This window comes from Muscardinus avellanarius (assembly GCF_963383645.1).
Source record: "Muscardinus avellanarius genome assembly, chromosome: X".
Lineage (NCBI taxonomy): Eukaryota > Metazoa > Chordata > Mammalia > Rodentia > Gliridae > Muscardinus > Muscardinus avellanarius.
This window is the reverse complement of record NC_137792.1, coordinates 46,811,057-46,828,721: the sequence shown is the minus strand read 5'-3', so window position 1 is coordinate 46,828,721 and position 17,665 is coordinate 46,811,057. Positions and strand designations below refer to the sequence as shown.

Here is a 17,665-nt window from a genome sequence, read left to right as displayed (position 1 = left end):
ATATGCTAAAAAAAAAGTAAAAAAAAAATGAAAGCACATTCCCATTGACTGTGACCCCTTCCTTCCCTGTAACTGTCACTCATGAAGCACCTACTGTGTGCCAGGGAGTAGTTGGGGTGCTCCCGGCTCACCATCCAAAGTGGTGTTCACGGAGATCAGGCTAGAGAGCAAACACTGGCACCTTACAGGTAGGATACGAGGCCAGAGAGAGCAGGGATGTGTCTGAGGGTGACTGCTACAAATGTGTCAGGGAGCTCACAATCCTGGTCACACCTACACCTGTGGAATGGCTTGCCTCTCTTGGCTCACCCCTAGGGCCTCCTATGGAGTCCTCAGAAAGCCAGCTTCCTGCAGAAGAAAAGACACCTAGGACCACGGCTTAAAGATGCTGCAGATGATAACGAGAAACTAGCTGGAAGTTGGTCTGCTGTTGACAGACCCACGATGAAGTGACCATGATAGGAAGGGAGGAGAGGAGGACCTTGTAGGGACCGAGCCTAAGGTTGATCTCTTCATCCAGAAAGCAAGTTGGCCAGGGACACTGATCAATAATGGATGAAGTCAGGCCAGATTGTCAGAGACCAAAGTGGAACAAGATTAGAAGACTGATAGCAATAACAATAGGCAATAACAAGGGAGCACACATTATGGTCAATGCAGTTTTATTTATTTAACTTATTTATTTATGTGTGGTACTGGGGATTGAACCCAGAGGCATTATCCTATCTTTGAGCTACACTCCCAGCCCAGCCTTATTTTATTTCTTTTTTTTAATTTTTGAAACAGGGTCTCGCTAAGTTGTGGAGGGCCTCACAGTTGAGCCTGGCTGTGGACATGCAATCTTTCTGTCTCAGTCTCCCGAGTACTGGGATTATAGGTAGGTACCACTGTGTCTCACTAAGGCATAGTTATAATAGCTTTGCCCAAATAGATGTTAAGGAGTAAGTGAACAGGTCTCTCAAAAGGGGCTCTTTGGAAATATTTTTATCCCATGCGAATGCTCCCATGATGATTCAGCCTGTGGAATTCTGTCAACCTCTTTCTCATACACCCCAATGCCTTTTCAGTGAGCCAATAAAATTACCATAGTAAAGGGGTGGCTTTCATGTATGGGTTTAACATAGATTTATTTTCAGATTTCCCTTTAAACTTACAACATCTCATTTACTCATTATTCACCCTGTATTAAATGCAGAGAGTAAGATTTATGCTTACTCTTTTGGGGGGTAGGCACTGGGAATTAACCCACGGACCTTCTACCCCTGAGCTATGGCCCAGCATTTTTCTGTTTTAGTTTGAAAGAGAGTCCTGCTAATTTGCTGAGGCTGGCCTCTAACCTGAGATGCTCCTATCTCAGTACCCACCAAGCATCATTCTTAGGAGGCCAGATCTGTGCCTGGCCTTATCTGCCTGTCCTAGGTACTACCCAACCTCCTGAGGAAACTGTGTGCTTGTTCTCAATAGAAGAACCTCTTTCAGTGGAGACCACCCCAGTATTGAAGCAATCTAAATTCATGTAACAGGCAGGGAGGTGTCTTCTTAAAATAGTTTCCTAAGCAATAAACATTCTTCATTTATTGATTCTAGAGTCTATAGAAGGGAAAAGGTGGTCATTGCAAAGGGCCTCATTGTCTATAAGAATGTCAGTGATTAGGAACTTGGTAATGTAGAGATCAAAGATGGTAAGGGATCCTTAGAAAAGATCTAGGCAGTATCTCCAAACACAAGGTGATCTCTGATAGTCTTTGCGCCCTGAACCTCAGCAAGTAGTATGGATAGAAGAGCCACCCACAACCATAGGAAAGGACTTTGGTACTTGGCTCAGTCTCCTGTCTGTCTCAATTCTTGCCACCATATAAGTGTTCTGTCCAAATGAACATTCCAACCAATATTCTGGCCTCTCAAGCTACTGACTTCTCATCTGCAGATACCATCATCTTCTCTCCCCTTCAACCACCCACTCCTTGGACCTCTTCATTACCCAGAGATCTCTCTACCCCATCTCCTTACATAAAAACATCCCCATCCAATTAATCCCCAGTTCAACCTTCATTTAATACCTGTCCCTGATACTTGAACAATGTTAGATCTGACAGCAGCCACTTGAGGTATTTATTTAACATTGAGACCCATTCATGGATTTATTTCGTGGTACTGGGGGGTGAAATCCAGAGTCTTTCTACCTCCGGGCTATGCTTCCAGACCTATTTTATACTTTATTTGGAAACAGGGTCTCACTAAGTTGCTGAGAGCCTCACTAAGTGAGGCTAGCTTTGAACCTGTGCGATCCTCCAGTCTCAGCCTCCCAGGTGCAGGGATTACAAGTGTGAGCCACCACGCCCAGTTCCATTCATGGATTTAAATGAGCCTCTTATCCACAGATCCCCATCCTTAGCTTCCCAGTCCATCTCACACTCTCCTCATCCTTCTCCAAGCCTACCTAGGTCCCAAGGCCCATGTCCTCCACCACTCTGCATACCTACTTTATGTCAGGAACCAGAGACACAGTAGTGAAGATCTAGACTCATGTATGCTGCCCTGGGTTCTATGTCCTTATTCAAAACCAAGACAGAACCCAAATCTAGGCATGACCCAGTACCAATCATCTTCCTGCAACCACATTACTAAGCACCTTGCTATGCTCCCCTCCAAAATCATGGGTTCCATTGTCTATTAGGGCCTCCTCACTGCTTGACATCCTTCCAGTCTCCTCTCATAGTCCTGTCTGGACAGTGCCTTCTTCCAGGCCTTCCCCACACCTATCCCCTCACCTCAGGGACTGAGCTGCATGGGTCAGTATTCAATTTCTTTTCCATTGGATCCTGCCCTGTTAGGTCACTCTGCCCTTTTCCAAGAAAATGGTCCCTTGTTTCCGTATTTTTCTTTAGCTACCTACCTTTCTTTTCTTCCCATTCATCCATATTTCTCAAAAGGACAGTCTATACATGATGACCAGTTTCCTATACCTCTGCTTTCTGCTCCACACAGGCCTACAATAGGCCTCTAATCCAAAAACTGTCTTTGTGCCAACAATCCCCATGACTCCACTGCACAGAAATCCTACCTTCTCTGTAGGCTAGTGATGGGGTCTGGCCTGTGCCCAAGAGATATACTAACCTTGTTCTTAGAAGCCAATAATGTTACCTCAAACTAAACATAGACTAAGATGCAAACTTCTCCAACTCCTTTTAAAAGGTGATACCCAAACTTGACACCCCCCAAAAAATACTGCAATAAAGTCAGAAATGGCAAATAGATTTAATGCAGAGTATCAACTTTAGTTGATTGATAATGGCTGCCTAGAGTGCCGTGTTGAGTAGGTTTCTGAGGGTGCACTCTGGCTCGAAGAGAAAGACTGCAGGGATTAGCAATTATCTGCAAACACAAGTAAAAGAAGATCAAAAAGTCAATTGACATCTACCAAACCAAAAGGAATAAAATGCCCCAATTGGCATCTCTGAACAGTCCACTAACCAGCTTCAGCCCTCATCCCATCCCCAGGAACCCGGGCTACCTCCACCAAAATCATGCAGGTACCTGAAATTTCACTTGTAGGAGAAACCACAGGCCCCAGAGCTGCCACTGCTGCTGGCACCAGCTCCACCAAGGCCAGCAAAGAGCCCAAATGTGAGAGTGGCGGTCAGGCTGGCACTAGCACCGAAGCCACCACTGGCACCAGCACTGGCACCGGTGCTGGCGCTGGCACTGGTACTGGTACTGGTACTGGTACCAGCACCAGCACTAGCACCACCACTCTCTTGCGCTTTGGCTTTAGCTTCAGCTCCCGCCTGGATCCGGGCTTTGGCCCAAGGCCCAATATCAGCTTCGTCCCAGTTGCAGGGCCCAGCGGCATTCTCAGAGCCAAGCCCGATGCCCATCCGGGCTCTTAGCTCAGCCCTCGCCTTGGCTTCCGCTGCAGCTTCAGCCGCAGCCTTCAAATCTGCCTCCATTGCCTCTCGGTACTGAGCTGCCCATTCCTTTGGATCCTTCTTTTGTACCTGAAATGGAAATAACAAGCATCAGAAGGATGAGTTTCAGAGGATTATGTGCCTGCTCTTTGCTAGGTGCCAGGCTACATGCTATGCATAATAGCAATGAGATAGTAGTGCTACTATAATACTGCATCTAATATCCCATCCCTGAGCTGACACCAGCCCCACGATTTGGACATATCACCTACCAACCCCTCCAGGGCTCTGTGTTCTCATATGCAAAAGGGCAATGCCCAAACAACTGTAAGAATTAAATGATCCAATAAAGTGCTAGCCACGGTGTCTAGCAACTAACAGAAACCTTGGAATGTTTCCATACCAAATGCAGGCTGTTCTGTGCATAGGCTGCCCCAGCTGGGGGCACCTCATGCTCCTAATAAGCCAAGCTCAGGCAGCTCTCCAATTACCTTGCAGGCAAACTTGAGCACTTTCATCTTGCTGGTCTCATAGTAGGAACGCAGGCCCCAGAAGAACTCATACTCAGGAGGATTGCTATTGGGGACTCTGGCATAATCCAGGTACCTTGAAAAGAGAGGTTCAAAGTATTCACATCTAGGACCACCCATGCATGGACTGGACAAGCTCTGGGCAGCCCCTCCACCTCTAAATACTGCAGCTTTCCCCCTAGATTGAGCCCTGTCCCATTGGTCCTGCCCAGAAGCCACGTGGAGGTACATATGTAGGGCATTTGTTCATAGAGAGGCCACAATTTTTGTGCCCCTCATCACAATAACCCCAGTTTCCTGTTGGGTGTGTTTTAAACAGAGGAGCATTCTTCAAGCCCCCTGCTCTGAGCACACCTCATAGCCAGGGTCTCAAAGGAGGCCCAGGTGAGCCTTGGGAAGATCTACTAGAGAATGACTGGAGGGACTATAAAGGAAGAAACAGTCAACCAAGTATAGCACACTCTGTATATGTTCCTGATTTTGTGTGTGTGTGTGCATGTGTATGTTTGTGACACTGATGGAGTGTTCACATGTTTTCCAAAGAACACTGGTGGGGTGGGCTCTGGCCACAAAGTCAAGAAGGTTGGACTCCACGTCCCAAATAAGCCTTGCCAGCTGTGGGCCATGTTCAAATATCCCCCTCAGGGGATGGGATAACATCCTGCAGGGGCGTGATGAAAAGGAAATCAGATGTTCCTGTCAAGTCTGGCTATAGGAAAATACCATTCTAGGGTATTTTTTAATAGAAATCAATTTCTATGAAGCCCTGGTTAGCACAGTACAAAGAACCAAGGCACTGGAGTCGTTTTAAATGCAACCTTCCCATCTGATACCTGTATAACCCTGAGCAAATGACTTCACCTCCCTGAGCCTCAGTTTCCACATATGCACAATGCCTGGGATGACAACCCCTCCCTTATAAAGTTGTTCTGGAAACACATGTGAGCATCTGTATAGCAGATCAATAAATGTGTGCTGCCCCTGTTGCCCATCACCACAACAGAAATAACCTACCGCCTACATACATACATGTATACCTGTACACACATCCAAGCACCGTGGCCTTAGCACTTCTTCTGAAATAGGCAAAATGCATGGGCATATCAACATTAAACAAAGGTACTTACTTCTGCTTCACAAACTCATCAGTAATGAGCTTCTTTACATCCCCGAAGAGCGAATGATGTATCCTGAGCACAGAATAAAGAAAAACAAACAAATGCATTTTCTAGGGAGCATTTTCCAGAGAGAAAATAGGTTTCTAGCACAGAGGGAAACTCCAGAGAAGCTCAAGAGATAGTTGCAGAAGGAGCAGATTATTTTAGGACAATTTCCCCATCCTCCCAGGTCAAAACCCTGGGCCCTCGCCCCTGCCCAGCACCCCCAACCGCACCCCCAGACCACCAGACTGATGCAATCCTAGGACTGTCCTCTCTTGCCAAAGGACAACACAACAGGAACCGCTGAGAGAGCCCAATCATACCCAGGGCGCAGCCCCAACTTGCGCAGCACCTCCCAGATGACAGCTGCAAGGGGAGGCAAGAGGGGACAGGGACAGAAAATGAACACGTGGAATTCAGACTACAGCCACCCATCCGGCTGCATGCCTGCTCACTCACCCTCACTGGACCGATTTCCATTCATGAAGATGATGCTGAGAAGCACCATGAGGAGACCCAGCTTGGGCGAGTCCTTGGTCCTAAGGGAATAGGACAGAGGGGGAATGTCTTTATCCAGGAGTCATCTGTAAAATGCACTGGCCAACTCCAGGCAGGCCTCTCCCAGATTCCTCACATATGAGAGAATTCTGCCCAGTCTATGCTTCCAGCTCCATGTGACTCCAGGCAAGGCACTTAAACTTTCTAACTCAGGTCTCCTATTCAGTAAAATGGGGAAATCACATCCTAACTCCACCCCAGGTTGCTAAGGAGAAGAATGGCAGTCCACTCTGTGCAACATAGGGGCCCAGACTATGTGAGCCCTTCCTTTCTCTCCCAGGGCTGCTCACATTTGAGAGAATTCTAAGCACAGCCCCAAGTGATGATACTCCTAATGATTGTGGGAAAGTTCCCAGCTCCCTACGGGTCTCAGTTTCTCTGTCTATGCAGTAAGGAGTAATCACTACAAAAAGATGTACACAGAAGCGCATCCAAACTTTTATTTGCCCTTCAAGTATCATGATTCACCTGTACCAGAAAGCCCTCCCTAGAGAATTGCTCTACCAAGGCCAGGCCAGGCACTCAGTAGGAAAACATACAAGCCTGCTTTCCTGGGATGTTCCTAGAGAAGCAGCAAACTGGACAGCAGGAATGCCCCATCCATGTTCTTCACACCCTTCACTCAATCAAAATCGGGCATCCCTACACAAGTGCACGATCTGTTTTAGGGAGCTGTGGTGGGGGATAGTTTAGGCCTTGCCTTTCCAGACCCTCTAAGAGGATATGGGGAGGGAGGGTAGGAGTAGTACCAGAGATGAAAATGCAAGCCCTCCCTCGGACCCTAGCCCTGTTCCCAGCTTACGTTCCCAGTATGCCTGCATCAGTGGGCTCTAAGGTGCTGAGAAGAATGTACAAGTGGTCATTTTTATCGATTTCCTTCAGTTGAATTCCAAACACCTGTGGATGAGGGAGAACAGCTATTGAGACCACAAAATTCCACTTCCTAGGCAGCCCACAGTTCTCCACGTGCCTTAGGGTTTTACATATGTGAAAAATCATTGCAGTGATGCCCAAATGCATAGTAAACACATGACAAATGTTCTACTGTCATCAACACCATCTTTGTGGTTAGTGGGAATCTAGGGCGACAGGTGAGCATCTGAAATACATGATGGAACATGTCCAGCAGCAGACAGAAGCCAGAACTCAGTTGGGTGGCCTGGATTCTAGCTGTGCTTTCACCACTGACTTGCTGTGTGGCCCTTGGCAGGTCTATGCCCCTCCCTAGGCCACTGTCTGCCCATCTGCCCAGTGACAGGGCTGTATTAGTGGGTCTCTGTGGAGCCTCCCCAAGAATGGGCACTGCACACTTCTATTCCATTCCAGGCTGCCCCAGTGCACCCATCCCCCAGGGCTGCCTCTTCACCTTCTCCAAGGAATAGCCTGCTCGTTCAATGATTTCAGGGTACACATCGGTGTATTCTTTGATGATGTCCTTCAGCATGTCTGCAGGGGGAGAGTGTTGCAAGCACCTGGGCTGAAGAGATGCCAGGTGCACCTGTGCCCAAACTATCAACCCTTTGCCAACCGTGCCACGGGTGGAGTAACAAGGTTCTGGGCTTATCAATAGAGATAATGGCACTGCCAAATTAGAACTTGGGGAGGACAGAGGAAGGCAAATAAGAGTGGGGGATATCCCCAACATGTGGAGGAGAGGGCCACAGAGAGCAGAGCTTAGAGTAGGAGAGGGCCCATAGGGTTCTTACCCGAGCGTTTGATGGGAATCTTTGTCTGGTCTTTAGCCAACAGGTACTTCACCAAATCATTTGCCTGGAAGATAAGGAAAAGATGAGCAGAGCAAAATCAGGTTGCAGAAAACTCAAGAGGATGGCAAAGGAGGCGTCAGCCAAGGCAGTAGAAAAGGCAGGCTAGAAAGGAGGGAGTTCTTACCCTTCCTTGCAAAAGGGCCACATCGCGAGGTGGGGGTGCTTCAGGTTCTTGGGAGGACTGCAGCTTGGCGGCTCTGCGACGGGCCTTGCCCCTACGGGCTTTAGGTGATCTCAGGGAGAGCAAGGCTCTTCGGGCCCAAGCAGCCAACCGAGTCCTTGATGCCCTGCGGGCCCAAAAGGCTATGGGCCCCCGTGAAGCCCTGCGGGCCATTGAGGCCATGAGGGCCTTTGAGACCCTTCGACCACCTGTGGTGCCAGAAGTCTGACTCTGGTCGCTGCCACCATCCTCTTCACCATCCAGATGCTTCACCTGTATGAACAGAGAGGGAGCTCAGCCTCAGCACAGAAAGCTGATGGTCAATCCTCCTCACCTTATCTCTTCCAGGAAGCACCCGCTAATCCTGCCCCTGCACTAACACTCATCCACTAGACAACAGGTTTATTTTTCACTGACTTCCAGTTGGGAGTTCCATCCCCACAGTGAGCTAGGAGTAAGCCACAGATGGGGTCTGAGGCTCTTCCTCTCTGGCCACTACAAGTTGCCTCTCTGGGACTCGGCTTCTTTCTCTATAAAACTGAGATTGTTAAGAGTTACTTTCATGACTGAATGAGCTAACCTGTGTGAATGCGCTTAGATCAAGACCTCACATATGGGCATCTACTATGAAAACACAAACTTTACATTCAGACACAAGCATTATGCTCAGATCATAGCTACGTGTATTCCTGTCTTATCTCCCCACTGGTCTGGGAGCTCTCCAAAGCCAGGGATTATATCCCATTCCTCTCGGTGTTCCCACAGCCTTGATGAGCACAGAGATCTAAATGTTTGTAGAACAAATACACCAAGGGAAGAGAAGAGGACTGGGGAAGGGAGGGCGGTGAGTGCAGAAGTCTTACCTTTCGGGCTTTCTTGGCCTTGACCTTGGGCCGAGTATCCTGATTCTCCTGAGCCTGGGCAGCTGCCCCCTCAGGCTCAGCTTCATCTTCTGGAGCCTGAGAGGCAGCGGCCTCAGTCTCTGGAGTCTTTGTATTGACCTTCGTCTCAGCCACACGGCTGCCCTTTTTGGTCTCAGGGGCAGGCACTGTCGCAGCCTGTGGATCAGCCTTTGGCTTCTTGGTGTCAGCCGCTGGACTCTTGTTTTTAGCTGCCGGAACCTGAGTGTCTGTCAGCTGTGTGGTAGGTGAGGCCTTGGTGGCAGCTGCCTCCTGAGGCTCTGAGGCCTTTGAGATCTCAGCGGCTTTTGAGGCCCCGGAGGCTTTTGAGCCCTTGGTAGCCTCTGAGACTTGTGGTGCCTTTGAGGCCTTCGGTGTCTCTGAGACCTCCAAGTTCTGGGTCACTTTCGCCGAAGTGTTCATCATGGAGCCACTATCCTTCTCTGAAGCTTTAGCCTACAAGAGGAAGCCAGGAAGCTTACTGATCTCCCAACCTACGACTAGGCAAATGGCTCCAAAATTCCAAGACCTCACTTCTCTGACCTGTACTGATTCCTACCTGCAGTGCACTCTGCCCACCTCAGCTCAGCAAGGCCTCCCCTTCTTCTGAGCAAGAACTGATCAAGAACTGATGACGGAAAAGGGGCCCGCCCACCCTCTCTCCCTCCCTTCCTCCCTCCGGACCTCCCTCCACTGGGGGGGGGGGCTGGGGCACCCAGGCAAGGAAGTGGGTGGAGAAGGGCAAATGGGATGGGAGGGGAAGTGCCAAGGGATTTGGAGCAGCAACAGGGGCTGGAGAGAAAAAGCAGCTGCAGAGAGGACAGAAAGAGGCCTCACCTGGAAGCGAGCTGGACCCGCACCGCTCTCGCTGGTGTCAGACATGTCTCAAGTTGGCCTGGCAATTGCTGAGCCTGGAGAGGAGAAGGCCTGGGTTAAGTGGGAAGCCCACTGATCGTTCTCTCCCGCTTCGCCTGCAAGCTGATCCTCACCTTCCCCTAGGGCCCGATCCCCAAACCCTCCCCCACCCCCAACGACTCCGTTCTCAGAAACACAAATCCAAAGGGTCTAGGTCTCAATTCTCTGCAGCCGCACCCTCCCCTTCTCCAGGAAGATGTGCCAGCGCGGCAGCTCTGAGGACCCCGCCCCTTTTCCCAGTGCAGCCCCCCCAGCCGCAGGTCGGCAGTGCGCATGCGCGTCGGCTGCAGGGCCCATCTCAGCCCCGCCTGCTTTCCCAGCACAAACCCTTTCTTTGATGTCCACCGTGCACATGCGCATTAGGCAGCTGGCCCGTCTTGGTGCTGGCCCTTCTCACACGCCCCTTTCGAGCGGTGTCTAATGCGCATGCGCAGTGATCACGGTCTCAGTCCAGCACTCTGCCCCAACACACACCCCTCTACAGGTCTGCAGAGCCTTTCGGTCCCGCCCCCTCCCCAAGAAGCCTCCCTCCAGGGCTGTCGCAGTATCTGGGGGTCCAGGCCCCTCCTCTACTCACACCCAATGCACCAAGTCCACAGTGCCTCCTGGTCCCGCCCTTTTTCCTAACACGCCCCCCTTCAAACAGGGGCAAAACACATCTTGGTTCCGCCCCTTCCCTATTACACCCACCCCTCAAATCAGTATCGAACTAGTGATTCCATCTTGGGCCCAGCTAAACCGGGTCCAGTCCCCTCCCTTCCCAGCCGGATGGATCCGGTATGATCCGGTCCTTACGGCAGGTTTTCACCAGATCCCAGAGGGTGGAGCCGACCCCTCGCGAGCTCTCACCCAAAGCTGGCCCCGCGGCTCACCTCGTCCTCTTGCAATTCCCGAGCGCGTCCACTCTCTGCAAGCCCCTCCGAAACTCGGAGACTGCCCTCCCCCCCTCTCCGGGCCGGAAGTGGTCCCGCCCCTTTCCGCCTCCCTAGGGGGCCTCCGTCCCAGCCTGTCTGCCCCTCCCCCGCTCCCTGCTCCTCATTCCTTATCCCCCTCCCTATTCCCTCTGCCACGCTCCTTACTCCCTATTCCCCCATCGCATTTCCTATTCACCCCCACAGAATTCCTTTCCCCCATGCCTTACATCCTCCTGTGTGTCACCTAGGCACACCCTCCCTCCAGTACACCTTAACCCCTCTCTGCATCCCCTGTACTCTCTGGATCTCCACTGGCCCTTAGTACTCCTGTTCCCCCTAGTATTCCCTGTCCCGCAGCCAACATCCTCGCCTATCCGCTTTTCTCCCCTCTTCTTCCACTAGGCTCTGCTCCTCAGTCCAAATCCAGCTCGCTACTTTCTCAGTCGTCCCCATTGCCTAGACCCCACTCTGGGTCACCTTTGCTTCAGCTGCAGCAGCGCAGGAAGAGTTGCCCACCTGTCTGCCTGGGGATTGGAACCACTGACTGGCGGCCAGCAACCCCCAATCTCGACGTCCCTCACCTTGTCCTCGAGCGAGTCCGGGATGCGTCTGCCCTCTCTCAGTCCCTCTCTCGAAGTCTCAGCCTTCTGGACTAGAGCTGCAGACAGCCCAGCCCAGCCCAGCCCCTTTCCGCAGCCCCCTGCCACCCCCCCTCGCCTTCCTCGGGGGTGGGGCAATGGGGCCCCGCTCAGGGCTGTCTGACGCCAAAGCCCATGTTTATGCCACTGTACCAGGCTCTCGGTCTGAAGCCCTTCCAACCCAAACCACCCCCTGAAAGCGATTCATTCATTGAATTTATTTACTTTTATATCTTTATTTTTCTTATTGCAAAGGTAATGTGTTGACGTGGAGAAAATTTGAATAATGCAAAAATATGTAACAGACCAATGAAAGGCCACCCTTAGCTCTTTCCCAAGGAATGACCGCTATTAACATTTCCATATACGTTCCTCTAGATTTTCTTCTCTTTATATACTAATTATTTGCGTTTTCTCCCCAAACATGATACACTATATCTACTGTTCTTCTCAGTTGTATATTTAAACATCTTTCCCTCAATGCACATTTGTCCTAACGGCCCCATAGTTTTTTCTGGTGCAAATGTCCCATAATTTAATTAGCCTGTCCAGCATACATGGACAGCTGGATTATTTCCCCCACTATTACATACAATGCAGCAGGAACATCCCAGTATCTGGATCGGACTGGGGTTTGGTGGTGGTGGTGGTTGTTGTTGTTGTTGTTGTTGTTGTTGTTGTTGTTGTTGTTTGGTATTTGTTAAATACTGTAAAAGTCCTTCCTTTTGATACAAAATTTGTCAATCTGTTTCCAAAAAATACAGAGAATAACATTCTCACCAACAATGATATGCTTCTGTATCACATACTCTCAATATTTTTCAAATTACTTGGGATAGTTTTTGCTATGAAAAAGGATTTAATTATGGGTCGCAGCATGCCTGTAATCCCCTCTACTCCTGGAGACTGAAGTAGGAGAATCATAAGTTCAAGTTTACTCTCAGCAATTTAGAAAGATCTGTCTAAAAAAAAAAGGCTAGGTGTAGCTCACTAGTAGAGGGCCGCTCGGCTCAATCCCCAGTAACACTAACACACACACACACAAATTAATACAATAAAACAAAGAGCTTAAATTATTATGTAGTCAAATATATCCATTTTTCCTTTATTATGTCCAGATTCTGTTTCTTGCTTAGAGATACTTTACTACTTCTATATTATAACAATCTCTGTTTTTAAACACTTTTATGGATTTATTATTTACATTTAAATGTTTTATCATTCCAAAATTTGTTTTCCAAAATCAATCTCTTGCCTTGTGCAAGCCAGCACATTTTCCCCTCCCTAGTTTTAAATGGCACCTCTATCACACAATAAATTCACATAAGCAAATGAGACTGTTCAAATAAACAAAATAAGATGTTAAGATTGTGGAAAGTAGACTACATCAGCATTTGTTACAAAGTACATAAATACAGACTTGGAAAACCCGAGTGTCAACTAAAAACTTATGAGAAAACAGTATAAATTAGCACTGAGGTCAGTTGCCTACATACTATTCAGTATATTTCCCATTTCCAAATTTGATTCGATGGTCACAAATCTTCTGCTTCATAAGGTGACCTTCTGCTTTAATAAGCAAATAAAATATCTTGAATTCCTGTCTTCTATGGATAATTTAAGACACACACACACGCGTTTCCCACATATTTAAGATGGCCTTCCATTCTCCTCTTTCCTCTTCTTCTCTGAATTGTTACTTCCCCCAGGTTCGTGATACCACCTCACCACTTTCTTGCCTCCTAGGTTTTTCTTCCTTCCTGTGCACACTAGATGTAGCCTCTCATTTTCCTTCAATTCTGGAGTCCCAAATTCCTGCCTCTTCCAAAGTATGACAAGCCTTGAATGCCAAGATAAGGACTTTAGTCTTGATCTTGAGAACAATGCAGGGTTATTGAAAGAAGAATGGATGGCACTAGAAGAGACATGAACTAGGGAGGAACTCTGAGTACCAGGAGGCACGGACTAGGGAGGAGCCCTGAGTACCAGCCGTATCTATGATCTATGGTGGAGGAAAAGGATCGCTGGAAGGAGGCTGATAAGGAGGGACCAACGAGGTAGGAGAAAACAGGAGAAAGCTGAACCACAAAACTAAGGGAAGAGAATGTTTTAAAAGAAGGGAGAGGTCAAATAGTGTTGAAAGCTGTCAAAAGGTTAAAAAAATTAAAGCCTGGGAAAAAATGCCCAGAAATTTTGACAATTGGTGGAGGTCTCTGGTGACTTTGGAAGTAATATTTTCTGTGCAGATATTTTGTGGCTTCAATTACTAATTACTTGCACTGATATCCCTTCTCCTTAGTAATAGCACATCTTCCTTAGTAATAGCACATCTCATTTTCAGATGGCTATGTAAGCCCCCAAAGCCCTGGAGATAAAGGCCAGAAGACTAGGGTCACACTTTAGAATAGTGACACAGTAAACTAAAAAGAACCTGGGTCCCCTTGGACATGGTAATGCACACCTGCAATCCTAGTACTTGGGAGGCTGAGACAGGAGGATCACAGGTTCAAGATCAGCCTCAGCAACTTAGTGAGGCCCTCAGCAACTTAAAGGCATGACCCTGTTTCAAAATTTAAAAAAATAAAATAGGTCTGAAACTTTAGTTCAGAAGTAGAATGTCCCTGCATTCAATCTCTAGTGCTGCAAAAAGAAGAAAGAAAGAAAGAAAGAAAGAAAGAAAGAAAGAAAGAAAGAAAGAAAGAAAGAAAAGAAAGAAAATACAGGTCTCTCTAGGTTGTTGAGAGTCCCTCAGATAGTTGCTGTCTCAGCCTCCCAAGTACTGAGATTACAGGACTGCTGCCACCAAACCTAGCTCCACGACTTCTAACCTTTAAATTTTGTAATATTGTGAGTTCCAGCACCAGCCTCTAAAATCCTGGAATAACAGAATGAGAACTTTAGGAGATATTACTGGATTCAAGAAATCTCAGTCCAAGTCCATCAGAGGCAATTCCCAAAGATTTTCCAACCCAAACTTCCCCAGTCCCCTCTCAATTTCACCTTCATAACACAGTACCATAAATGTCTTTGGGATATAAAGATTGGAGAAAAGGAGGCAATCTTATCGGGAGAGAAAAGACAAATTAGTTCACAGTCTGCACCCTTTGGCTAAGAAAGATTTTCTTGTACTTTATACTTGTAAATTCTTTGAACCTTAATATCAGCATTCACCCATAAACTCTGAAAACTAGGTCACTAGGTTTCAAGCCCATTTCCAGCATCCAAAGATCAGAAAAATACATGAGATTATTATATAGATACTAAATTTTACCAACTAAGGAGAAAGACAAAAAGGTGGATTATCCCCAGGCATCTCCATTCAGTCAATAAGGAAAGGTGGGCTAAAAATTGCTTCATGCAGAATTAAAAAGTCTGATCCCAGAGCAACCAAGACTCCATACTCTGAAGCTCAAACTGAAAGGTCAACATATCCTCACTGTCAAGCCTGTGCTAGCCAATTTCCCTTCCCCCAACCTGTATAAAATTGATATCTCTACAGTTCAGAGAATTCAGAAGCAATGCTGGGAACAGGTGGTCAAGATTCCCTTCCAAAGCTACCTATCACGACTCTAATCAACTAAGCTGCCACAGCAGATTTAAACTGGACATTAGACTGTTTTGTTCTTTACATTTACACAGCTTTTCCCACCACTTGGAAAGCTTACATACTGTCCCTCCTCTCGGGCCCCATTCCCTCCCTGATGGGCCCTATCTGTCCTCCCCAATATGCTGATAACCTCACTCCTTTCCTTTTGAATTGCTTTTTTTAACCCTTTTATACATAAGTCATTTGGCTTGCTTTGTGTCACTCTAAACCTGAGGGCTATCTATCCACATTTTGTCAAATCAAAGGCAAATTTCCCATAGACAAAAATAGAAGCCTGCTACCCACTTTGGGGGAACTGTTCATGGTGCGCTGATTTCTTCCTCAGAAAAGCCTCTCTGAGGTAGGATTGCACCATTCAACAAAAAATGAAGGACAACTATGGACTGGGCATGTTGACAGAGGTGGCCCTTGTTTTCAAAGGGCTTCTATTCCTTTTTCTTTTCTTTTTGGGGGGAGAAGGGTACTGGGAATTGAGCCCAGGGTCATTCTACCTCTGAGCAACACACCCCCAGCTCTTTTTATTTTCTTGGTTTTGAAAACAAGGTCTCCCTAGATTGCTAAGAGTCTCACTATGTTGCCACGGCCTTGAACCTGCGATCCTCCTGTTTTATCCTCCCAAATATTGGGATTACAGGACTATTCCATCACACCCATCTGTTACATCCCTACTCTATGAGCACCTGCCTTGTTTTACAGAGGGCAGAGTTACAGAGGATAAGAAAGGTGAATGAATAGTCCAAGGCAATGCAACTAATGAGTGATACATCGAGGAACTGAACCCAGATGATGGGGATGCCAAATACCAGAGCATTAACCACTGCGCTAGACTTCCTAGTCCCAGGATATTCTGTCTATTCTGTATTGTGGATGTGGTTTGACTCCCAATGGTCCAAGTGCTGGAAGCTCATGCCTCATTGTGGTAGTGTTGAGGTGGTGGAAACTTTAAGAGGTGGGGCCTAAATCGGGCCTCGTGGCACATGCCTATAATCCCAGTACTTTAGAGGTTGAAACAGGAGGATTGCAAGTTCGAGGCTAGCCTCAGCAATTTAATGAGTCCTTGTTTCCAAATAAAAAGGGCTGGGGCCTGGGTTCAATCATCAGTAACCCCCAAAACTCCCCAGCACAGCCATGCATACACACACATAAACATGCAGAGGTGAGCTCTAGTGGAAGGTGACTGAGGACACCACCCTCGGGAGAGATTAATGTAGTTCTCATGGCAACCTGGTGAGCTTCTGCAAGAGTGGCTTAGCCTCGCCCCTGAATCTCTCCGGTTTCCTGTTGTGCCATACAATTGCTTCTTTTTGCTTATGTTCCTATTATGATGCCACTCACCATGTTGTGATGCAGCCAACAGGGAGTTCACCCAAAGTGGAACAGATGGAGCCACCTGATCTTGGACCTTCAAAACTGTGAGCTACAAGCACCTCTTTTACGTGTGTGTGTGTGTGTGTGTGTGTGTGTGTGTCTGTGTGTGTGTGGTGCTAGGGGTGGAACCCAGGGATTTTTCTACCTCTTGGCTAAAATCCCAGACCCATTTTATACTTTATTTGGGAACAGGGTCTCACTAAGTTGCTGAGAGCCTCACTAAATAGCTGAGGCTGGCTTCGAACCTGTGTGATCCTCCTGTCTCAACTCACAAGCACTGGGATTATAAGCGTGAGCCACCATGCCCGGCCCTCTTTTACTTCTAAAGTACCCAGTCTCAGGGATTTTATTACAGCAATGGAAAAGAGATTAATACACCAGCCCTCTTCATGAACATATGTTAGGCACATTACAGTGTGATTTCCATCGATGATAATAAGTCTGGATAACTGGATATATATATGCTCATTTAGATGTTGTCATAAAATGGCATGGGGTAGATAATGATTTCATTTGTGAGATCAACATAAGGTTTTTAATACTTGACTTTTATAAAAATCCATGAGCTTATATAACAACAAATCAAACAATACAGAAAAGCATATGATAAAAACGGTCCCCTGCCTTAATCCTTCCCATCCCATTTCACTTCCCTAAAGCCACCTTTGAAGAGTTTTGGGGTTTAGTTCTACCAGTGATTCCATTTACAAACCTAGACACTATGTGTATAGTGCATCTTAGTTTGTAAGGTTTAGAAAATATCCTATTCATTCCCTAAGATGAAAATGGTAATTCTATGTATATAGCCTTCTCGTGTCCCTCCATTCCCCTGGAATGGTTGCTTGATACTCCTTTTTTGTTACAGGTTAATTCTGTGTCTTAAAAAATAATCAGACCTCTATTTCTTCTTCCATCCACTTTTGACACATGATTTTAACTGCCTACTTTTTAGGACAAGGATATCAGTTTCCCTACCCTCCCCCACCGGCTTGAGGTACCACATTGTCAATTTCATCTTAACTTCTGCATTATCCAGATGATTGACGTTTACATCCTGTTCTGCAGTCACAACCCGGTCTTCCCTGCTTTGTCTCTGCAGATTGACTCTAAAACCTGAAAACCAATAAACAGCATTTACATTGTCATGGCTATGTAAATATTTTTCAAAATTCAGCGAAGCAGTGAGCCACAAATATACTTCCTTCTCCACAAGTCCAATGTCATAGTCTTCGGGACTCTCAA

The 17,665-nt window shown here is 47.3% G+C and overlaps 1 protein-coding gene across 1 annotated transcript; it reads right to left on the bottom strand.

Moving 5' to 3' along the window:
• Positions 1-3,545: 3,545 nt before the first annotated feature.
• Positions 3,546-9,863, bottom strand: MAGED2 (MAGE family member D2; the record flags this gene model as incomplete). Its single annotated transcript, XM_080719119.1, has 11 exons — positions 3,546-3,998; positions 4,400-4,514; positions 5,566-5,628; positions 5,922-5,964; positions 6,058-6,137; positions 6,959-7,053; positions 7,523-7,602; positions 7,863-7,926; positions 8,047-8,355; positions 8,946-9,437; positions 9,819-9,863. 11 exons carry the CDS (start codon positions 9,861-9,863, stop codon positions 3,546-3,548), a joined length of 1,839 nt encoding a protein of 612 aa, XP_080575245.1.
• Between the last annotated feature and the right edge of the window lie 7,802 nt (positions 9,864-17,665).